The sequence below is a fragment of the Eumetopias jubatus genome, unplaced genomic scaffold, assembly GCF_037043125.1.
Source record: "Eumetopias jubatus isolate StellerSeaLion01/CBP00866 unplaced genomic scaffold, mEumJub1_p1.0 scaffold_8, whole genome shotgun sequence".
Taxonomy (NCBI): Eukaryota; Metazoa; Chordata; class Mammalia; order Carnivora; family Otariidae; genus Eumetopias; species Eumetopias jubatus.
Genome location: NW_028274814.1, coordinates 58,003,816 through 58,028,717, shown reverse-complemented (window position 1 = coordinate 58,028,717; position 24,902 = coordinate 58,003,816). Strand labels below are relative to the sequence as shown.

Sequence of the window (24,902 nt, the reverse complement as noted above, 5' to 3'; positions counted from 1 at the left end):
TAACTGGACTGTATCTTCCGGGTCCTTCAAAGTCCCCAGGAACAGGTCACTATAATCCTGGAAAGTTTGAGGTTTTTCAATTCCTCTAGACACACCCCTTTCTTAGTGGCTTGTCTCTGAATTTTTATTGTATCTTAAGCAAATCTCTATTACCACCTATCGCATTGTATTCTAATTAAAAGTATTTGCCTACTTGTTTCTTTTGAACTGGGAGCATGGGCGGGGCGGCGGGGGGGGGGTGGAAATAGTGTTATATTCAGCTTTGTACCTTCAATGCCTGGCACAAAAATGAAATGAAAGCAGCAATTATAGGATTAATGACCATTTACATAAAAACAAACACAAAAAACTTCCTTTTCACATCCAAGGTGTTTATTCTTCCTGAAAGCATTTTAATTAAAACAAACACACAGCACAATGAAGCTGAGTCTTCAGGATGCCTCCCACTGCTGAATCATTCATTGGCCAACACCTTATTGTAGGAGGCACTGGGCTGGGTGTTAAAAACACACAGGTGAATGATACCTTTCAGCCTTGGAGTTGCTCAGAGACTGACAGAGAAAACGAATGCATCTTACCCCATTATCTTTCCTTGAGGGGAAAGCCTGCCCTTTGAGAGCATACAGATTTGTAGAGGAACTTCAAAAGGCAGGCACTAGGCCTCATTGATCTTGTCAGACAACTAGTAGAAAATCAATGGGTATTTCCTGAATTAAGGTGGGGGGGGAGTCATTGTGGTACCAAATGAACTTTATAAACAAGATGGTGAAAATTGAAAGTTCAGTTTTATTTTTCAAAACATTCAGAAGCACCAGTACTATTCCAAGGTAACATGCCACCAACATCTCGGCGAAGAACAGTGGTCCTCTAAAGCTGACCTGGAATGCAAAATAAAATTTATTTCTATTTGGACTAAATATATCCAAACGACAGCATGAGAGTCCAAAACAGTCAAAGCTGGGCAAGTTTTAGAAATAACGGGGCCTCTGTGTCGAAGTCTGTAAGCGGAGACAGGCTGTAGAGCTGAGACACCCTTTGCCTTCAGAAGGTGACCTCCTCTTGTGTGGAGGGAGAGAGCGTGTGCACACTTGAGCCCTTGTCCTTGAAGGGGATTGAGCGAGCCGAGGGGAGGGGTAGGCAGTGATCGGGTTTCCAATCACAATAGAGGAAGCTAAGAGGCTGCGGAGTGGGTGGGCCCCGCCTCCTCCTCTCTCCTTGCAGATCCTGCGCCCGAGGAGACACACGCAGCTAACATTGTCTTCTTCGCGCGACTCTCCCCGCGGGTTCTCTCTGGTAGGTTTCAGCCCAGGCCCCTGAATCCGGGTTCGTGGGCACCCGGGGGCAACGTGTAGGGGAGTCCTTGCGTAGCAACACTGGGGAAAGGACCAAGAAGGACTTCTGCTTTCTGGGGCCTTTAGCCCCGAGCATCCGGACTCGGGCCTTGACTCACTCCCAGGGTTTGGGGAGGCAGGCCGTGTCCTCTTCTGGGGGAACCGAAGGCGGAGCGAAGGGGCTGCCACTGCGCCCCAGGCCTTGTCCTCCCCGCCACGGAGCTTGCCTCCAGCCTGTGCTGTATCAGGGGGGAGACTTGTATTTGCAGCTAAACCCGGGGTTTTGCATGTCCTTGATGGGTTTATGGCGGCCGCATCACCTCAGCCCCCCCTCCCCCCCATGCCTGCTGGCGGGACCCCGGACACGTGCTTGAGGAATTGAGGAACTAGGGGCGGGAGAGGAAACCGAGTACCGTGTGAGTGCTGGCAGGACTCGAGCCTGGGTGTTGGAATCTACTTCCAGGGTAATGGACAAGTGCCCCTGCTTTTGCGGGGATGCGGGTAACGGATGATCTGCAGGTTTGGCCTTGCACTCCAGTTTTGCCCGGATACAGCCCTGTTCTTTTCTGGCCTCTTTTCTTGATGCTTCAGGTGCCTTGTTTACTTGGCCAGCCTTCGGTATTGAGAGTAAGGAAGGTCTGGAATTTTCCCTAGAGACCTTCTCCCGGGAGAGCTACGGTGGCTGCCCTCCCTTGTGACCGGCTGCTCTCGCCTCGGGCAGCCTGCTGAGAATGGTGGCCTGTGGGCGGCGAGCGACCCCAGCAGCAATTAGGGCCTGGGGAGAGGGGGCCGCGGAGAGCCGGAGAGCTGACACTTGGTTAGTGGAGGAATCAGATGGCAAAACCTGGCTTTTTACAAGGTGAAAATCGGGGGGGTAGTCTGCAAAGAGGGTCTTTGTTCCGGAACTTAAGGCCCTGGTTCATTGGCTCATTTCTAACGATTTACATCCGCAGGGAGGCGGGGGAATCTCTCTCCCTTCCCCCAGGCGGGGGCGCTGGGCCTGAGGGGGATGGAAAGGACCAAGAATCGGAGATTTTGACCCTGTTTTCCAGTCTTTTCCCCTGCAGCCAACACTCGGATCGAGGCACAGTCCTGCATATATAATAGAAAACATTTTTTCCTAATTTCTTATAACTCTATTAAGGAAAAAAAAATTTTAAGCTCTTTCCTCCATCAAGATCTGAAAGAAAATATGTACCGGCTTGAGCCTCTAACTGTGGTTTCTGAAGGTTCCAAAATTACTTTAGAAGGTCTGTCTGAACGACTAATGTGTATATAGCGACCATTTCTGGATTTTTGTTTTCCACTGCTTATTGAATTCTGTCTATAAGGATCTTAAACCAGCTAACGAAAATAGACTTAATGGAGAAAAAATATGCAGTTTGTATCTCTGCGGTCTTCTGATTCTGCTCAGAATGCAGGATGTGTGTGAATTTCTTTGTCGGGCCATTTGTGGAGGCTGTTGCACCAGGCTGCCCATTTTTTTCTTTAGCATGTGAGAAGACTGCAGATGTACTCTGCAAAGTCATCTCTAAATTTAGTTCCTACATTTGGGGGGGGCGGTATTTTTTGGTGGAAAAATAGCTATAGAACAAAATAGTTGTTACATAGTTGTGTCTAAATTCAAGTACTTTATTCCAATTTGGAGCCTTCCAAACTCTTACTTAACATATACAGTTACTAAACTAGTAAACTTCTGTTACTTAGTCCATTGCAAATGAGAAACAAAAAGACTAGAAAGCAGGGCACAGTTTGAAATAGGTATAAAAAGTAAAGGGAAAACTAAAATAATAATGGGTGACAATTATAAGTGATACTTAAATAGGAAGAGGGCTTAATTATGACCTGTACCCTCTCTGTTTAAGGCAGGACAGTCTATTTTGTGTACAAAATTGCCATGGAATTATGAAGGTTCTTTCATAATTCAGTAACTCTTGCCATTTTAGTTATCGAGAAAATGTACCTGATTATCTGATGGCACAGATAAATTTGGTGTTAGTATATGGAATGTTTTCCAACAGGTTTTCTTTTCTTCCTTTTTTTTTTTTTTTTAATGGCTGGAAAGAAGCTGATTCAAAGGTTGATATTCCTCTAATGTGACTCCCTGAAAGGAAAATGTATTAAGTGCATGCCCACCTTCCAGTTAGCTTCCAGGGTACACTAAATGGAATCTAGAGTAATATTTCTGAAGATTTTGCATCAACATTCATCACCATTTTCATGTCACCGTATTTAAGAAGTATGCATTATATGTCCAGTACACTGTAACCGGTTTTAAGTAAGACTTAAAGTAGAAGAACCAGTCCCTGTCTTCAAAGAGTGATAATCATTAGTAGTAGAAATTATATTCATAACTGGCTATTAACTCTTTTAAACTGAGCTTAAATATGGGTTAGTACAGGGCTCTAATTTAGTTTGCATAGTTACATATAAGTTCTTTATGAAGGGAATGGGAAAAAGTGGGCTAATCTACATGTAAATATTCATGTCTTTTGGCCAGTAAATGAAGAGCCACAAGACAAAATTGTTATAATTTGTTAAATACTACACAGAATCCTAGGCTGAAGAGAAGAACCCAAATTCTAATGGCTTCGTGGAAGTTTTTGTTTAAATTAAATTCTCCATTAAGTGGGTTACCTGGTTCTTTAAAATATATTTTGTGCTGGAGAATATCATTAGGCTCATTTTCAACTGTGCTGTCATTCAAAATTGCAACAGTAACATTTTATGGATTATTCTCTTTGGGTTTTATATGTGGGTGTTTGTATAAGGTTTTGATTCTTTTCTTGCAGGGCACAATGGCAACTCTTAAGGAAAAACTGATTGCACCAGTTGCAGAAGAAGAGGCAACCATCCCAAACAATAAGATCACTGTAGTGGGTGTTGGACAAGTTGGTATGGCATGTGCCATCAGCATTCTGGGAAAGGTACATTTCAAGAACACCAGACATGATAATTCCAGTTTATGTATACAATCTCTTTAGGCACACCGGGATTTTATTGTATCTTTAAAAGATTTTTTTTTCCTGAACAAGTTTATTTTTTTAAAGATTTTATTTATTTATTAGAGAGAGAGCATGCGCGCATGTGCACGCATGAGAGTAAGAGAGAGAGCACACAAGTAGTGGGGAGGGGCAGAGGGAGAGCGAGAAGTGGACTGCCTGTTGAGCAGGAAGCTTTATTCGGGACTCGATCCCGGGACCCTGAGATCATGACCTGAGCGGAAGGCACCTAACTGACTGAGCCAACCCAGGTGCCCCGTTTCCTGAACAATAATTTTAAATAAGTTATAGACATCATGACACTTCACCTTTAAGTACATGAGCAGGTATTTACGAGAACACTCTCCCTATATGACCACAATAGAATTACTACACTTGGGGAAGTTAACATTGATATAATACTAATATCTAATATACAGTACCTAGAGTTAAAATTCTCCCACCTGTTTTATAGTTTCTTATATCTGTTTCCACCCCAATCCAGAATCATATCTTTTATATACTTGTCATGTCTCTTTCATTCTTCTTTAATCTGGAGCTGTTACTCAGCTTTCTTTGTCTCTCACGTCATCGACATTTTTGTAGGGTGCAAGTCAGTTATGTAGAATGTCCCTCAATTTATGTTGGTCTGATGTTTCCTTGTGATTAGTTTCAGGTTAAATGTTGGGGTGGGGTTATGACTAGGCGATGGCATCACAGTAGAGGCACATGATGTTCAACTTTTTCTTATTCCAGGTAGTGCCCAAGACGCCCTGGGTTGAAGTGATGAGTGCAGAATTTCCCCACTGCAAAGTTCCCTTTACCCTCTATAGTTAATAAATAATCTGCACAAGGGCTCTGCGAGGTTGTGGAAATGACCTAAGTCCTTCAGAGTCCATTTCCTAATCGGACATAAATTCTCGCATAATCAGCGCAGTTCTCAGCATCGGGAGATTTGACATTGATGTCATGCTGCTAGCACCTTCCACTCCTGCAGACTTTTTTTCTGTATACCTCCACAGACTTCCGGCTTGCCTTCTGTTTATACCCCATGTAGGTCAGGCCATCAGTTTTTTTAGTCTCCAAGGACTTTTGAGGAAAGAGGCCCTTTATTATTTACCTCACTGAATTGATTCCTTGATCTTTTGAGAGGCTGCCTTAAATGTGGGAACCCTGCCCCCCTAAAAAAATTGCTGCTTTGCCTTCAGTAGAGGACACTGTCCCTTTGTGCCATATCCGAAGGCTGCCTGAATAAATGCCTCGCCGGATATGTTTCTGTTTGCAAAGCTTAAATTATCAAGCAAATTTTAAGTCTTTACTGAGAAAAAGCTATCAGAGAAATCAACTAAAATACGTAGTACACACCAATGAAGCTTTTAGTCTTGCATTTTTTTTCTAGCTCGTATTGACTAGGTGCTTATTTATAATAGCTGTTTCCCAAATCACAGGGAATTCAAGTAATCACTTCATGCCAATGAAAACGAAAAATACTCCTGCTTAACATTTCTTTTAAAACATTTATTGAATGTATACCACGGTGGAAGTGTTTTAATAAAAGCCTTCATTTTAACAACAGCCTCAGAATGGGAAGTGCTCATATCCTGTTTTCAGATGAGGTGGCTGAGGTATGAAGAGATTAAGCAGACTGCCCACAGTCATACAGCCACAGTAGTAGAGCTGTATTTTGTTTTTAAATTTTTTTAAAGTAAATTTTACCCCCAATGAGGGGCTCAAACTCTCAACCCCAAGATCAACGTTGCATGCTCTACCTCCTGAGCCAGTGAGGTGCCCCTGTAAAGCTGTATTTTGAACCCAGGCTCTGGACTCTTAACTATACTGGCTCCAGTGTCTTTTTATTCCAAACTAGTATCTAGGCAGTTAAAAAATATCAAGGTATTAGTGAAATACTAGCTAAAGATAGTTCTTTCCTCCTGCTAATCTCAAAATTCAGACATTTCAGGAAAGTACATCTAATTTATCATGACTCTAAGGAGTACCTCTGGTTTTCATTGTTAACTTAAAATCGTCTTCGGTAAATAAACTTGCGGCTGCACTCGTGTTATGTAATACTTTGGCCCAATTCAGGTGCTTGAGAGAACAGACCCTGCTGCTAACACAGTAGGAATCTTCCAATTTAGATGCCATGAGGGAATGACTGCTTTGCTCAAAGACTATTGTACTAATTAAAAATGTTTAAATCTTATTTTAATGGGTGAAGATTAAAGTGCTTCAAAATTGTTTTTAATGTTTGGGGATTATAAACCCTATTAGTTTCATAGAGGAAGGAAGATAACAGTGCTCTACTCTGTTGGGTATTTACGTATTACTGCATTTACTCCTTTCCAAAAACTGGTGGGGTATTGTCGTCTGTATATTACTGTTGGAAAGAAACAGACTAGAAAGGTTAAGCCACTGGGTAAAGATCACATAGAGCTACTAAGTTCCTGATCCAGTCTTTGAGTCCATCATGGACTGGTATGCTTTAGAGGGAGTACACATTGCTTTCTCCCCAGGAAGTGAGCCAAACTGGGGCATCAGAGAGAGAGGTTGAGGAGGCCCACACCTTTCCCAGGCCGGAGAAGGCAACTGAGGCCCCCTATACAATGTCCCATCACTAGAAAAACTCAATTACCTTTTGCTTCTCTTGCTCACTCTCCCCAGCCTCATTGCCTTCAGATGAACTGTCGTAAGCTTCGATAAAAACTCTAGCTCCTGTCCTTAAACTTTCCAGTAGTTTCATGGGACACATAGACTGTATGTGTACATCAAAATCTGAGACGTCACAGACGCCTCCTGCCTGTGTCAGAGCAAGGCGGTGCAGTGTGCAACTCCAGGGGGCGCCACTCACATAGTACCAGCAGCACCTTTACCGTCTCTGACTTTATCGTTTACCATCTGCCCTCCTCCAAAATACCTAGCTCATGTCTGCTTAAAACCCTTTTCCTTAACATTTTTCTTTCACCTGGAACGTTCTACCCTAGACTGTCAGAGCTGACTTCTTCCTTTTTCGTATCATGGCTTTGGAGGCGGACAGTCGCTGACCGTCCAAGTAAACTTCCTTCCTGGGAACTTTAACGTCACCCTGCCTTATGGTCTTTGTAGCACTGCCGCTGTCAAAAATCATCTTAAATGGTTCGCTTAATTCCTATTCCCTTTCTGGGACATTCCATGAGAGAAGGGACTTTGCCAAATTTGTTAATGACTATGTTCCTAATTAGTAGAATAATGTCTGGTGCATTTAGTAATAAGTGTATGTTAATAAATAAATGCTTCTGCTATTCCTAATAATCACTTATTTTTTGTCAGGTTTTGATGATAGCTTTTCCTTTCTCGTGGCTTCTATTGCCAGGTATGACTCCTGCCCTGCTACCCGTCACAGGCTCTGCATTTTGGCTGTGAAGAGGGGGCTCTGATGTTATCATAAACCATTGGCCTCTGTGTCCTGCTGCCTTTGAGTCTCTGTCCTCACTCAGGTCAACTAGTCACATTCTTGTGGTAGAGGCACAGCCTAAGAAGGCTCTTCAGAGCAGTGTAATTACAAACCAACTGTGAAGTAGTTTTAGCCGTGCAGGCCTTGGCTTAAAAGTAGGATGTAATTAAAATTTCGTCTTTGTATAAGAATTGACAGATTAATAAAATGGACTGTAGCCCAGAAAAAGGCCCAAACAGTATTTAATAATATGATAGAAGTGGCATTCTGCACATCAAAGGTGCTTATCTGTTTAGTTCATTATTTGGAAAGAGTTACACATTTTCCTCCCACAAAATTTCATGCAGATGAAACACTTGGATATAAAAATGCAACGATCCAATGCTAAGGCATTGGTGGTAGTAATTTATTGGCTAAGAGGGTCAGGAGGCAAATAGGGCCACCTCTGGTCCACGTAGGACTTCAGATTAAAAGATATTTTTGTTGTATGTTAAACAAGTGGTCAGGTTCAACAGTGATGTTTTTGCCTTCTACCTGACCTTAAGCCTTGCTGTTTCAAACTACTTTGAGTATGTTTACAGGGTAAGTGGATTCACAGGCTTTACAATACAGGTATTCAATACAATCAGGTATATATACAATACAGGTATATATAAACACCTGCTTTTTGAAAGCTCATGTTCCGCCACTTTGCTTTTACTGAAGCCCCCGATAAGTAGCTATTTCGCTAGCCAAAAGAAATCCCAAGAGGATTTTCCCTTTTACCTCAAAAGGGTAAAAAGCAAAACGCAGCCAGAGTTTATTTTGTTATGGAGGCAGCACACACCCCAAGCAGTGGGAGGGGCCCCACCAGACTCCTTCCCCAGGAGGTAACCGCACATGCTCAGCATCTCAGCATGAGGCTGCAGGAGCTTTGACCTGCGTAAGCATCTGTGCTTTACCTCAGTTTATTTTGTGCATCTGTTAGCAAGCTGTGTCTTAAGGTATCAGAAAAGCCTAAGAGAGGGGCACCTGGGTGGTTCAGTCAGTTAAGCGTCTGCCTTTGGCTCAGGTCACGATTCCAGGATCCTGGAATCGAGCCCCACATCGGGCTTGCTGCTCAGCAGGAAGCCTGCTTCTCCCTCTCCTACTCCCGCTGCTTGTGCACTCTCTCTGTCAAATAAATAAATAAAATCTTAAGAAAAAAGTCATTTTGCTTTCCTATGGTATCAGGAGTGAACATGTGGAATTTGAAATTAAAAACATAATACTATTTGAAAAAAGAAAGAAAAGCCTAAGAGAGGTTATTGGGATCTGAGAATTTTCAAAAATTTCCCATATAAATTAATGGTAATTGCTGCTTCTGCTTTATGCCATTGCTGCTTGCAAAAGGTTTGATAGGAACATTCTACTTTAGGATAGCGGGGGAAACCTGCGTAGGAATACCAAAGGAGATTTATTTCAGTCAAACAACAGTGCTGACACTTAGTCATACATCTTCTGTGTTGCCTGCCTCCACACTTGGAGGATATTCAGTTGTGCAGATGCAGCTAAATTCAGTGCTACAATTAATTTTTTCAAGTGTTGGATCTCTTCCTTCCTTGCCAGCTGAGGATGCACTTGTCAGCCAATTCTCCACACCCACTGGCTGAAACAAAAGACGGGATCTCAGATCCTGTGACATCCTTTTCCACTTAAGCCCAAAATTGCTTTGCTGTGCTGACTTTAGCAGCACACATGTTTTATGACTAAAATAAAAGTGATATTCCTAGTGCTCAGTACCTTGACAGAATGTGATGGCTATTGTTAAGTTATAGTGTACTAATCTAGGGTTTATTTTTTATAAAGATTTTATTTATTTATTTGACAGCAGGAGAGAGAGCACAAGCAGGGGGAGCAGCAGAGGGAGAGGGAGAAGCAGGCTCCCCACTGAGCAGGGAGCCCGATGTGGGGCTCGATCCCAGGACCCAAAGATGATGATCTGGGCTGAGGGCAGATGCTTGACCGACTGAGCCACCCAGGCGCCCCTAACCTAGGGTTTAAAAAACACAAATAAGGTTTGTGTGATCTTGTCAGAGGCTGCAGAGGAACAATACCATTTAAAAAGTATCAAAACATGTTTTTAAATTAAACTTATAGAAGTTAATGCCAGTATTTGATATGTGTGGAAATGAGGAAACAGTTGCTAAGTAATCCCCAACTCACAAAATGGTCATTGCAGAAGTTTGCAAGTAAATCTGTTGCTTGGAAGTGAGAGCACATTTGGAGGCTTGAGTCTCAGAAACTCACAGGCAAGCCTATTATAACTCACTTCTTGAGACTAGCAAGCCACTGGGGGATTCAAGGTCTGGACAGTGCTCATCTCTTGGCTCCCACAGGGAACGGGATCTGCTTTGGCTGGCAAACTAAAGTAGGTCAGGTTTTCTTACTGGCTTCTCCCTCTGCTGGTCCGTGCCTTCGAGATCCATCCTGTTACACCCTAGCTACTCTACCATTTCCTTCAAAGTGCCTCTGAACCTAATTACCTACCCTTTTCCTATCAACAAGCCTCTCCTATATAGCTGATCACACTATCCTTAGAGGAGGTATCCTCATTTTTAAGTGGGCTTCCGTATTGATATATCCTATTTAGCTAATTATTTTGCTAATAACCCTAAAAACAGTAAAGGCAAGGCCTCTAGTGAAATTTCAGTGAGAGGGATAACTACTTTTTATAAATTTTGCAAAATAATGTGTTTCTGTAAGATAACGGAATTTCAAAGCTGAAAGATTGTTTGGATGCGTCTAGACTGACAACCTATCCCCCCTCCCTTATTTTTACAAGAAAAGTTCAAATACTTGCTAAAGAGAGTACTGTATATGACTGTAAAGGCTTTGTTTTCTCCCACTCTTCATGTAGAGATATAGAGAACATACAAAAATAAGACATGTTACATACAAAACATTTTGTAGGATATGTTAAATTATGACTCTAGATCAAGATTAAATAGTACATTTGTTGATTTAGACCTTTATTTTGAATGAGTGGCAGAGGATGACAACTGCAATAGAAAACAAGAGTGCTCAGAGACTTGGGTGGATCACAGGAAAATCTGCTAGTCCTGGACCCCACCATCCATAGGATACCCCTTCTTTTCCCCCATCAAGACATGCAAGTTGGCTCAATCCAACCTGAGGCATTCAGGCTTCAGATCCCACTATTTGCTCAATCTATTGATGGTTTAAACCAAATCTGCCCTCTGAAAAACCCTCCAAACTGGAGGTGATTTCAGGGATGGACACTGCCCAAGGTGGATTCTGGGTCTGGGTGAGTCCACCACCCCTCATTCATGGGAAGACTTATGTATATCCTGAGACCACTATTGAACTGTGGGTTTCATGAAGAATCTTTGTCTACATACTCTTAAAGTGATTTGTATCATGATCATTGAATCCTAGTTGAGTACTAGAAGGTGAAATTTAGAAAAATAGTGTGTTAAATACTAATAGTTCATTCAAGACTTTCTTATGCAGTTTAAAGAGCCCATCTAACTCCATGGTAAAATTCTCAAGGTTTTTAACACTTGGTGCTTAGCCATTTTAAAAGGGTCTCTGTTTAGGGGGCGTCTGGGTGGCTCAATCCCAACTCAGGTCTCATCTCAGGTCCTGATCTCAGAGTCATGAGTTTAAGCCCTGTGTTTAAGTACATACATACATACATACATACATACATACATAAAGGGTCTCTGTGTTGGGTTGTGAGCTGAGGTGTGCTAGAGTGGCTTAGGGTACTAACCCCCGTTCTTGTATTTCTAGTCTCTGGCTGATGAACTTGCCCTTGTGGATGTTTTAGAAGATAAACTCAAAGGAGAAATGATGGATCTGCAACATGGGAGCTTATTTCTTCAAACACCTAAAATTGTGGCAGATAAAGGTAGTTACATTTCATGCCCAGAGTGATCTAATAGTAGATGCCCTTGCTCTGATATAAAATTAGTCTTCCATCCTGGTGAATCTAATATTGACAGTTTTTCTTTCCTTCTCCCTCCAATTCATCCTTGAGGACAAATGCAAATATTACCTCCATGTAAACTTCCCATGTGACTTCCACACATTTGACACATAATACTTTAGGAAATTGCATCATAATGCTTGTTTACATGTGTCTGAGAACAGGAATGTTTTAGACTCCAAAAAATATTTGCACAAAGTAATTTGAGTGCAATAAAGAAGCTAAATAAAATTCATACTCTAGCTGTCTGTGTTCTGGATGAGCACATTTATGCAGTGATACTACCATCATAGCAGGTAATCTATGTCTAAAGATAGAAATGTGGACCTCAAAATAATTTCTCCTCCTGCTACTGGCTGTTATTCATTGAATTATTAGCATTCTGGGTACTAGGAAATTTTTGAATCTCACATTTTACCTCATTTCACAGCAAACCTATGAGAGGTAGGTTTTCCCCATGGTATGGGGAGGAAACTAATAAAAGGTACAAATAACTATCAAAAGTCCCTTGCAATACAGTTTATTATGTGACTCATCCATAGCTGTTGCATCTGATGATCACATCAGGTCATAATATCTATATTTTGGGAAGTGACACACTTCCTTGAGGAAAAAATATTCTCCAGAGAAACTCAACTGCTAAAAGTGAATAGGCTTCCTTACAATACTGAGTATTAGAAATTAGAAATCCGTTTCCAGCCAAGAATAAACACTTCTTTGCCTTCCTTCCCCTTCATAGATTGGATTAACATAAGCCCAAAAGTGTCCTTAAGTCCTTTTTTTTGTTGGAGGGGTCCCTGCTGGACTTTGGACTCACTGTGTTTTATCAAATTACTAGCAATCGAATATTCTAAAGTCAATAGCATTTTGAATTTCTTAGCCAGAAAGGGCCCTCTTTATTTCCTTGGTCCATTCTTTGAGCTAGTTTCATGGTTGGATTAGTTCTGTGTAACTCAAAAAGGAAGAAGCCATTTCTCTTGAGAAGAGCGTTATACTTCAAAGCCTTATAATTATAATAATGGAATTCTTGCGTACGTAATTCTTACATAAGTAGTTCTTGTATATAATACTTTCATAAGTTCTAGAAGCTTATGGATGTTTAGGTTTTTGGAGCATATCATAGATAATATATATATATTTTTTATTATTATGTTATGTTAATCACCATACATTACATCATTAGTTTTTGATGTAGTGTTCCATGATTCATTATTTGCATATAACACCCAGTGCTCCATGAAGAACGTGCCCTCTTTAATACCCATCACCAGGTTAACCCATCCCCTGCACCCCTCTCCCCTCTAGAACCCTCAGTTTGTTTCTCAGAGTCCATTGTCTCTCATGGTTCATCTCCCCCTCCAATTTACTCCCCTTCATTCTTCCCCTCCTGCTATCTTCTTTTTTTTCTTTTTAACATATAATGTATTTTGTTTCAGAAGTACAGATCTGTGATTCAACAGTCTTACACATTTCACAGCGCTCACCATAGCACATACCCTCCCCAATGTCTATCACCCAGCCACCCCATCCCTCCCACCCCCACCACTCCAGCAACCCTCAGTTTGTTTCCTGAGATTAAGAATTCCTCATATCAGTGAGATCGTATGATACATGTCTTTCCCTGATTGATTTATTTCACTCAGCATAATACCCTCCAGTTCCATCCACATCTTTGCAAATGGCAAGATCTCATTCCTTTTGATGGCTGCATAATATTCCATTGTAGATATATACCACATCTTCTTTATCCATTCATCTGTTGATGGACATCTTGGCTCTTTCCATAGTTTGACTATTGTGGACATTGCTGTTATAAACACTGGGGTGCACGTACCCTTTTGGATCCCTACGTTTGTATCTTTGGGGTAAATACTCAGTAGTGCAATTGCTGGATTTTATGGTAGCTCTGTTTTCAACTATAGATAATATATTTTGATGAAGAGTTGTATTAAAGTACCTGTTTCTGCCCCCCTCCTTCAAGATTACTCTGTGACTGCCAATTCTAAGATTGTGGTGGTGACTGCAGGAGTCCGCCAGCAGGAAGGAGAGAGCCGGCTCAATCTGGTGCAGAGGAATGTTAATGTCTTCAAATTCATTATTCCGCAGATAGTCAAGTACAGTCCTGATTGTATCATAATTGTGGTTTCCAACCCAGGTATTGTATTAACAAGAATTGTTTTAAGGTTCGCTCCTATGAGGTTAAATGTTTAGGGTATCTGTTTTATTTTGTTGTTTGGCTTTTAAAGATTCTGTTCTAGGATTTACTAGCAGAAGCAATTCTCGTATCTTCTGTTATTGGCCGCAAAAGAGTGGTGTTTGCAAAACAAATGGCAGAGTCCTGGGCCGAATGTTTAAAAATGTGAGAAGAGTTATATATAAAACAGTTGCAACTGTTTGTTTCATCAGTTTGTTGTAGAGCCTAGAAGCTTTTTAAATTTTCTAGGAAGATTATCCTGGAATGTGTAATGAAACATTTAAATGTAGCTTCAATTTGTAAGAAACATTTTAGCATTTTTGATCTTCTGTTGGCCAAAAAGTGTATTCTAGGGGTTGAATATGAGAGTAGTCTAAAAGCCATTAATCAGTCCAATTTGGAAGATAGAAATAGACTATTGATGGACAAATAACATGCTAATGCCAAATGTTAGAACTTAAAAGTTGCTTTTTTGCTAAATCAACATTTGCAGAATAAACATTAAAGCTTCTGGTTAGAAAGAGTTGCATTATTTAACCAAAATGTCAGACTTCACTCTCTATTTCACACTTCTTTGTCTATAATTTGCCACTAAACAGACTATTGGTGAGCATAGTAGATACATTGATAAAGTGGTAAAACTGACGGTCTCTGACACTTCACATAGAGAAAGATTGTGAATCAGAACCAGGGGGATCCTTATAGTTTATAGAATATTGAGAATTGAGAGCCAGCAAGGACAGATTATTTTAGTATTATTCTCTGCAATCCTGGATTGGGGGTTACTAAATAGCTCAGTCTTGTATATAAAACTTATTGTAAATACAGAGTGGCAAATAGATTTGGAGCAAGAGTGACAAATAACTGGCCTATAGGAAGTTGCTGCATCCCGTGCCTGAGACAGACAGACATTAGCTCATTATACAACTTTCCAGGTGTAGCTTCAAAGTCTCAACTCCCCAGGGAGTCACGCCCACTGAATCAAAGTTGCCAAGGAAGAGGTTTATAATACCCAGTCCAAAAGGACCTTAAAATACCTTAACCAGTGTCTATATATGTGTGGAGGTGGAGACTGCGAGATTAACATCTTGCCTTCCTTGTGTGCACATTTTCTCCTTTTGATGGCTTAGCCTATAGGTGCTGTGATTCTGTCTAGCCCAGCAGGTTTTACTCTTTGAAGTCTCAGGGCGTGCCACACCAGAATAAAGGTTCTATCATAGAGGTCCTTTCATTAAATACTACAAAGTGTAAGTCCCTTGTATTACCACAGTTGCTTACTGAATAGTATGTTGTGCCTAGGAAAATTTTATAGTAGTATGCCTTAGTAATTTAGTAACCCAGGGCTTTTGGGTTATGATGATAGTCATTACCGTCATGGAACATTACAGTCAGAAGGAATTTATGCGACCATGGGTTCTCTTACCTCCATAATCTCTGAACTGTGTAAAGTCAGAGTATTCACATCTTAATGGCTACATCTCAGACTGGAAAAGTTGGGGAGGAGGAAGCTAGGGCACCTGCTAATTGACACAGCAGGTGAAATCAGTTTTGATTTACTTACATATATTATTTCTAAACGTTTTAGTGGATATTCTCACATATGTTACCTGGAAACTAAGTGGACTACCCAAGCACCGTGTAATTGGAAGTGGGTGTAATCTGGATTCTGCTAGATTTCGCTATCTCATGGCTGAAAAACTTGGCATTCATCCCAGCAGCTGCCATGGATGGATTTTGGGAGAACATGGCGATTCAAGTGGTAAGGAAAAAAAACCATAATATTCTAATGGGTACTTATAGTATTATTCTTGTCATTCTGAATTTTTTTCATTTTACATTATTTTCACATACTTCACATTACAAATAAGCAATTTGGGGGAGAATACTTTGATAGTGACTAGGTAAATATGTATATAGTCCCCACCAAGTTTTTGCCTACTAAGTTTAGTATCCATTGATAATTCTTGATTAAGTAAATTATTACTATGTTAGTTGTCAGACACAATATTCAGTCATTTCTTCTGTATTTATTGTATTCCATTATAAAAGAAAGCGTTCTCTTCCTCATTTATGTATTCATTTATATCAATGTGCACTCAGATTTTTATTTTATTCCACAAATGTTCTTTTACCATCTTTGTAATGCAGAAATTGTCCCAGATTTGGCAAGTAACAAGCTCTCCAAACTGGCTCCTGTGTCTTTTTGACATGTCCCAGCATTTCTTGAGCCCTGGTCTCTGGGACAATAAAGTGTGCCATATTGGTGTTATCCGTCCCATTTCCCTGCACTAGAGCATCTCTTTCTCCAATGAGCCCTGTTTCTTTCTAAGGGGAATGGTGTTTAGAAACCAAGATCTGGACATAGGTGTGCTCATGCTCCTGGTATATCTCTGCTTCTAGGTCTTTCCAGGGAACATAGGTATTATATCCATCATGTTTATTGAAGTGGGAATAAATTGGGTAGCAAAAGGTTTCACATAACCAGTATCTACTATTCTGTAGTGTAAAACAAATCTTGCTTTAAATGAACTCTGATTTGGGGGCACCTGGCTGGCTCAGATGGTACGGCATCTATCTGACTCTTAATCTCAGGATTTTGAGTTAAAGCCCCATATTGGACCATGGAGCCTATTTAAAAAAAAAAAAAGATAAAATAAATGAAATCTGATTTTTAATATATGTGCTGCCGAAGCGAGCACAGAAATCTTATTTTTAATAAAACATTAATAACTATCAATCATTTAAGTAGTAAGGGACCATTTGGAAAATATCTCAAATATTTTCTTTAGGAATTTAAATAGAATTGTTGGACATAAATTAATCATTGTAAAAAGACCAACATTGAAGTTATATTGCACTTCTATTTCTTTTATAATACTTTGTTTTAAAACAGTTAAGGGGCGCCTGGTAGGTCAGTTGATTAATCATCCGATTCTTGATTTTCGGCTCAGGTCATGATCTCAGGGATCATTATGGGATGGAGCCCCGTGTCGGGCTCTGTGCTCAGCAGGGAGTCTGCTTCTCCCTCTCTGCTCCACCCCCCTACTCTCTCTCTCTCACATAAATTAATAAAATCTTTAAAAAAAAAAAGAAACAGTTAAAACACCATTTATTTAAGTTAATGTCTCTCTTTTCATTTAAGTTAATTTTTCTGTTCCATGGTGCACCTGGCTGGCTCAGTAAGAAGAGCATGCACCTCTTGATCTTGTGGTCATGAGTTCAAGCCCCATGTTGGGTGTAGAGATTACTAAAAAAAAAAATAAACTTTAAAGAAATTTTTAAAAAATAAATTAATATTTCTGTTCCAAACAATTTTATGTAAAAAATTTATGAACAATTCTGATTGTATCTTATAACTCTTAAGCCTATTTGTTAAACGAAAATACATTGAATAGGCTAATGGTGTAAAACTGTAATTATCCAGAACACTTTAATAATAGCGATAATTTTTATTTTACTAAATTCATATCTGCCCTATATGCAAGGAGCTGTTTTTTTTCCCCTAAAAGGTTTAGGTGTAAATATTCTTTTGATTTTAATGAGAGTGTGTAATATGATTTTAGTAAAGAGTTTGCTGTTGTATAAGACTTTGGTCTTACAACTATTGCATCTGTGCTATTTTATAGAATAATGCGAATTTTTTTTCAGGCATATTGTGTCACATCATTCAAGAGTTCCTAATATCCAAGGATTTGTTTGAATTTATGTCCTATATAAAAAACTCAATGTCTAGTGTGCAGCAAAAGTTCAGTCAATGCTAGTTATTACAATGGTACAGTTATTAGAACCACAGATTTGGAGGTGATATTACATGTCCTCTAGTTTAAGGCTTGCATTATAATCAAGAAAAAAATGAGGCAAAGCAGGCATAGTGGCTAGTGGCTTGTTAAAGATCCTTGAGCTAATTAGTGGCACAACTACAACTAGAATCGTGTCTTCTGACTCCTATCCAGTCTTCTATTCACTCATCACTGTGTCATTTTTTTCCAAAACACTGTTTTTCCTATTTCCACATTGACCTGTATTGTGTACATGAAATAAAAGAGAATGAAACCGAGCTCAACCCTGGCATGATTATGTAGATTTCATAGTTTTATCAAAAGCCATGAGAGTACTGTAGTTTTCTCAACAGTTAGCCTGAATTCTCAAAAGTTGTGGACTTAGAAGAGAGTCTTATTTGGCCATGGGCAGCTTTGCCCTTCATAGCCGGTTTTAGCCATACTAGGCTTTACCCCATGCTTTTGCTCCTATTTGCTGAGTTTACAATGCTCTTCTCTAAAGGTCCATACTTTACAAAAGCCATACTTATATGTCAAGGTCCAATTCAAATGCCTATTTTTTTGTAGCCCTTCCTGATACCCCTTTGCCCCTAATTTAAGTAAATTCTTAATTTGGGTTTTATTATGCTTCCTCCATATCTCTGTAGTAGCTCATCCTATTGCTTTAGTGTCCTTTGCCTGTTTTTTCCAGTAAATTCTGAACTCATCCACAGCACAGAACATGTCCTTATTCATTTTTGTATACCTGCATCTTCAATACATACTTTTGGCTGGGTTAGAAGGTATTAAGAATAAGTAAGGGTGTTTGGATGCATCAAGCCCTCCAAAAGACATAGTCGGTGTTAGAGAACACCTTTGCTGTGTCTCTGGAGGCATTCTTGGAAGGAAATATTCAATCCAGCTAAGACCAGAAAAATTCACTGTAGTTACTACATGGGGTTTGTTTCGAGAGGTAGACTGGACTTGGGGAATGAAAAGAGATAACTGGAGTATATTTGGGCCTTACCCTAGAATTTTTTTCTTTATTTTATATTATTATGATTTTTTTAACCTCACTCCAGAAGAAAGGGCTTTATATAAGAAAAATGAGGAGTGAAGTGAAAAATTTCTCAAATCAAAAGTTTAAGATAGTCCAGAACTAGAAGCCCTTGTGATTTCACAAACCTAGTGGGAGGCAAAGAATTTGATATTCTCTGTGTGACACAACAATTTGATTGGGCACCAAAATGGTTGAAAGGTAAAATGTCAGCGGTGTGGCTGTTTGAAAGCACGTGTCAGCCTTTGGGGGAAAGTAGACTGGGTCAGTTGTCTTCGGAGCAGCTCCAGTGCGTACTCAGTAACTTGCCTCAAGGAGGTGAAATCTGAACTAACAGAATAAAAGATTCTTTAAAATCATGTCAGAAATACATGACACGTTTATCCTTTTTCTCCAGTGGCTGTGTGGAGTGGAGTGAATGTGGCAGGCGTTTCTCTTCAGGAACTGAATCCAGAAATGGGAACAGACAACGACAGTGAAAATTGGAAGGAAGTGCATAAGATGGTTGTGGAAAGGTAAGTGGAAGGGGGCTTAAGATGATTAGTTTTATCTAGATAATATTGTCAACAATTTCCATGACTGCTTGCTCAGGTAAGCTCTTAATATAGTAAACATGCGGGGCGCCTGGGTGGCTCAGTCCGGTAAGCATCTGCCTGCAGCTCAGGTCATAACCTCAGGGTCCTGGGATCGAGCCCCACATCAGGCTCCTCGCTCAGTGGGGAGTCTGCGTCTCCCTCTCCATTTGCCTCTCCCTGAGCTCATGCTCTCGCTTGTTCTCTTTCACTCTCAAATAAATAAATAAATAAATAAAATATTTTAAAAAATATGTAGTAAACATGCAGCTGTTCTCTTCTGAAGCAAACAAGACTAACTTTATTGGTCAAAGCTACCATATAAGTCCCCGATAGGGAAAGCAAATGTTTTTCTGGAAAAGTCCTATTGTATAGGGAACAGGACCAAAACATGGAATTAACAAGTGAGAAAGGCTTTCACATTGGCTCTTACTGATAAATAAGGTTGACTTGCCTAGAACCTGGACACTTTTAGTCTCATAATTGCCTAAAATGAGTACTTGCGGATTGATTGCTAAAAGTGTTAAAGCTGTGCTGTATATACCTTTCCACACCCAACTAAAGATGTTGCCCTCTTCTTTTTTCCTTTTCACTCTTTTTCACTTTTTCCTGTGACCTTCATGCTTATAAAATAAGGTGTCGTGGAATAGAGTAAAGAATATGGGCTTGAATTCAAATCATGACACTGGCACTTACAGAAGCCAATTAACTTTTAAGTTGAATCTCAGTCATGTGATAATAGAATTATTGTAAAAATTGAGTGAAAACACAGACACAATGCTGGTGAGCATTCCATAAACATCAGCTATTATTTGCAGAGAATTGTTCTAAGACTTTCTCAAACATGGAATTGTTTTGCTTAGTTTAAATGTAATGGTTTTTTTGTTGTTGTTGTTTTCCTGGAATTTGACCTGTGCATGGAGGAAAAGATTGTTTAAAAATGTGAAAGGGTCCTTAGCATTTCATTAATTAATCCCTTTATTTTACAAATGAGAAAACTGGGACTCACTCAGGTAATGCAACGTGCCCAGGGTCTTCTAGCCAGTGATTGCATTAAATCCCAATTTCCTAAATTCTCATTTTGGTTACTCCTGCTGCCTCTTAAGGACCAGGGCCTTTGTGGGTTTCAAGGCATAAAATTTGTGTTCAGAAAATTGACATGCAAGGTACCGTCTTCACTCTGCTGTTAGGTTAGTTGGTCATTGTATTTTAGGTGACAGTAGTAAATGGGACCTCAAAATCAAGGTATATTTTGTCCTTAAAATGTGAAGATCCTTCTTTTTTCATTGCTTCCTGATTTCATTAATAACTTTGGAAATACTCATGTTAATGAATTTGAAGATTGGTTGGAAAAAAGTATGTTTTTACCACTGACTTTATAAATATTCATGCATATAATAAGCTATTTTGTCTTAAGATTTGTTTATTTATTTTAGAGAGAGAGTGAGCATGGGGAGGGGCAGAGGGAGAGAGAGAAACTCCAGCAGACTTGCTGAGCTCGGAGCCCAGCGCAGGTCTTGATCTCAAGACCCTGAGATCGTGACCAGAGCTGAAACCAAGAGTCGGACGCTTAACCTACTGCACCACCCAGGGGCCCCTCAATAATCTATTTAAATTTATCACAGCATTCATATAGAGCCTACTGGGTAGTGTTTCCAATTCTAAATGTTTTACATATATGTTAACTCATTTAACAAGCTTATAAAATAGATACCATTGCTATCCTCATTTTACAAAAGGACACTGAGATAAGAAAGGCTTACTGAACAGCACACAGTTTAACAAGATAGTATAAGTCAAACCCGAAGAGTTCAGTTTCAGTAACTATTGAGTCTGATTTCAATGATCTCTTTTATGATTTTTTTCTTTCCTTAGTGCCTACGAAGTCATCAAGCTAAAAGGATATACCAACTGGGCTATTGGATTAAGTGTGGCTGATCTCATTGAATCCATGTTGAAAAATCTATCCAGGATTCATCCAGTGTCAACAATGGTGAAGGTAAGGTAAACTGTTACAAATATAATTTCTAGTATTCTATTCTTTGAATAGATTTAAAGAAGGACAAGAGGGTCTCAGCCTACTTTTTTCTGAATCTCAAAGTTTTGTGGAAACTTCTCTCTTTTCTCCCTTGTATTCTGTGGCAAATTAAATATTAACTCTTGAGTCTTTTTTGACACATTTTCAAAATATATATTTGATTAAGCCTAATAGTTTTATTTCAAGTTGGGATATTATTCTATAGATTGTCTTTGATGCAGTACTTGATACCTTAGTAAATTTAGTTCAGTTTAAAAGCTATGAAATAGGGGCACCTGGGTGGCTCAGTCAGTTAAGTGTCTGCCTTCAGCTCGGGTTATGATCTTGGAATCCTGCGATCGAGCCCCAGTCAGGCTCCCCTCTCACGTGTGTGCTCTCTCTCAAATAAATAAAATCTTTAAAAGAAAAAGCTATGATAATTACGTAGAAATTCATTATTTTCAATAAAATTAAGATTGTATTAAAACATTGTATAAGATAACTGATTTTCCATTAAGTCAATGTCACGGGTGAAAATGTAAGGGGAAAATGCAGATTAAAAGAAACATGCAAAAGAGAAAGATATAGAAGTATTTGATAAAGTGTGATGTCAGGTGTTCTTGTTTTTGTTTTTTTAAATACTATAGCAAAATTTTAAAAAGTAAGTATGGCAAAAATTGGATAACTGCTCAGTCTTGGAGTGCATCTTTGGAATTTGTTTATCTCTGCTTTCGTGTATGTGCAAAAATTTTGGAATTAAAAGTTGAAAAAATACGGGTGCCTGGCTGGCTCAGGAGGTAGAACATGTGACTCTTGATCTCAGGGTCATGAGCTCGAGCCCCACTTTGGGTGTAGAGATTACTAAAAATAAATACACTTTTTAAGAAAGTTTGGGGTCACCTGGGTGGCTCAGTCAGTTAAGCATCTGCCTTCGGCCCAGGTCATGATCCCAGGATCCTGGGATCGAGCCCTGCATTGGGTTCCCTGCTCAGCGGGAAGCCTGTTTCTCCCTCTGCCTGCCCCTCCCCCTGCTGTGATCTCTCTGTCTCTGAAAAATAAATAAATTAAATCTTAAAAAAAAAGAGTATAACTTAAAAAAATAAATAAAAAATAAAAAAGGTTTGAAAAATATATTAAAGTAACTTGTTTAATATAATTAAATAATCCAATTAGTTGTATGGTTAAATTGACCCTGTGAATAAATTAATTGCTTTATAGAAACTGGTAAAGTGTTTTGGAAATTATATTTTTTTTTTTTAGCAACTCTTGGATGTTCCAGAAATCTTGCCTTTGAGTGGCTTCCAACTACTTATTCCAGACTAGTTGGACGGCTACCCCTGAAATTCCTGCTAAACTAAAGAATTTTTAAAAATTTAGGATTTCATGAGAAGCAGCCCATTAAGAAACACATTGTAGTACAATTTAATTTGAAAACTTAGATAGTAAATTTTATTAAAGTATATCCAGGGAGAAATGTGTCAATAAGTTCAATAAAAAACTCACTACTCTTAAAAATTTCCACCCTGGGTGGTGCAGTAAGTTAAGCATCCGACTCTTGGTTTCAGCTCTGGTCATGATCTCAGATCATTCTTACCATGATTTCATTTCTTTCTCTCTCTTTTTTAAGAGCAGTTATCCAATTTTTGCCATACTTACTTTTCAAAATTTTATACATAGAATTTGCATATTTATGTATAAAATCAAATTCAGAATGTAAGTATTTGGAAAATATGGGCCTGTATGTGTTGAAAATTAAAGAATGAGTTTGTGCTTACTATATATCCTACATGTCTTTCTGTTTAAACATGTGATCTGTGATCATTCTTACTATGATTTCATTTCTTTCTCTTTTTTTTAAGATTTATTTATTTATTTATGAGAGAGCAAGTGAGCACAAGCAGAGGGAGTGGCAGAGGGAGAAGCAGGCTCCCCGCTGAGCAGGGAGCCCGATGTGGGGCTCGATCCCAGGACCCCCTGGGATCATGACCTGAGCTAAAGGCAGACACTTAACTGACCGAGCCACCCAGATGCCCCTGTGATTTCATTTCTTAATCTAATTGTTTGTCTTGTTCTGTCAGGGGATGTATGGCATTGAGAACGAAGTCTTCCTGAGCCTTCCATGTATCCTGAACGCTCGGGGCTTAACCAGTGTGATCAACCAGAAGCTGAAGGATGATGAGGTTGCCCAGCTCAAGAAAAGTGCAGATACCTTGTGGGACATCCAGAAAGACCTAAAAGATCTGTGACTTCTGGCTTCTAGGCTGTAGAAATTTAAAACTATGATGTGATTAACTGTGAGCCTTTAGTTTTTCATCCATATACATGGATCACAGTTTGCTTTTATCTTCCTAAATAGGTAAATCTGGGCTCACAAAATCAAAGCCCATGCTTGGTTTAATGCTTGCAATATGAGCCCTTGAACAAATAAAATTAACTATTGCAGTGTGCTTCTATTTCCGGGACTCCTTCTTTAGTGGACTTCTCAAAGATTTCAGTCAATATTTCAAATAATTCTCCCCCCTCATAAAATGCCCTAAATTCTGTCTATATTCCATTTTCTATATTCGTCCGTCCAAACAGCACAAACATTCTTTGTCACAGTATATGCCATGATTTTACTATTGTCCGGAGAATATGATTACCCTTTTATTTTTAAAGATGTAATTTTTTAGAGCAATTTTAGGTTTACAACACAATTGAGAGGAAGGTGCAGTGATTTCCCATACACCACTTGCCCCACACCTGATGGTTTCAATGTCATTCACCAGATGGTACATTTGTTACAATCCATGAGACAACATTATCACCCAAAGTCCATAGTTTATGTCAGGGTTCACTCTTGGTGATGTATATTCCATGGCTTTGAACAAATGTAGCATCACATATTTCCACCATTCTAATGTACAAAGCGTTTCACTCCCTTAAAAATTCTGTGGTTTACATTTTAAGGCTGCAACTAAAGATGGAACTAGAGGCAATGGATGGCATTTATAAGGAAGTCCATTTTAATTCTTAAAAAGGAAGAACGGGTTTTCTAAAATTGAAATTAACATTGTTGGAGTTAGTTCCTCTTGATAATGAAGAAAAATAAAAAGTTAGGGCTGAATTATCCAGATCCAGGTTACTGGGACAACCTCGAGTTAAGAGGGGAACTTAAGGCAGACTTCCCTTAACAGTTTCCAACTTACATATAATATTTAGGGGTCAGCTTAGGTAGTGTTGAAAGTGTGGGAATTGTCAGATAAACCTGGGTTTCAGTGCAGTTTCAATCACTGATTAACTGAGTTGGGGCAAGCTACCTACTTAGCTACTCCCAGGCCTCAATTTTCTTACCTATGGAACAGTGATAACAAGGGAACCTCTTTGACGAGTGTTGTGTAAATTAAATGAAAAAATATAAAACTCATAGCACAATGCTTAGTCATAATAGTAACTAACACTTAGATAGTGCTTACTGTTTCAAGGCTTTACATACTATTAACTCATTTAAATCACCCGGACTATCTTAAGAGGAAGTGTTTGTCAAACTTGATGCTCTTGGCATTTGGGGCTGAATGATTCTGGACTGCTGTGCAGCATATGAGTTTAGCAG

General features: G+C 39.4%; 1 protein-coding gene across 5 annotated transcripts; it reads left to right on the top strand.

The window, feature by feature from the left end:
• The first annotated feature begins 1,187 nt into the window (after positions 1 to 1,187).
• Positions 1,188 to 23,511, top strand: LDHB (lactate dehydrogenase B). 5 transcript variants are annotated; one of them, XM_088025978.1, is made up of 7 exons: positions 1,188 to 1,293; positions 4,124 to 4,258; positions 11,517 to 11,634; positions 13,694 to 13,867; positions 15,492 to 15,665; positions 19,119 to 19,236; positions 23,389 to 23,511. In XM_088025978.1, the coding sequence occupies exons 2-7, from the start codon at positions 4,130 to 4,132 to the stop codon at positions 23,420 to 23,422; spliced, it is 747 nt and encodes a 248-aa protein (XP_087882104.1). In that variant the 5' UTR covers positions 1,188 to 1,293; positions 4,124 to 4,129; the 3' UTR covers positions 23,423 to 23,511. The 5 variants fall into 5 exon arrangements, with proteins under 5 accessions (XP_087882104.1, XP_087882106.1, XP_087882105.1 ...); XM_088025980.1 differs by lacking the exon at positions 1,188 to 1,293 and adding an exon at positions 1,730 to 1,747; XM_088025979.1 differs by lacking the exon at positions 1,188 to 1,293 and adding an exon at positions 1,742 to 1,795.
• Positions 23,512 to 24,902: the final 1,391 nt, after the last annotated feature.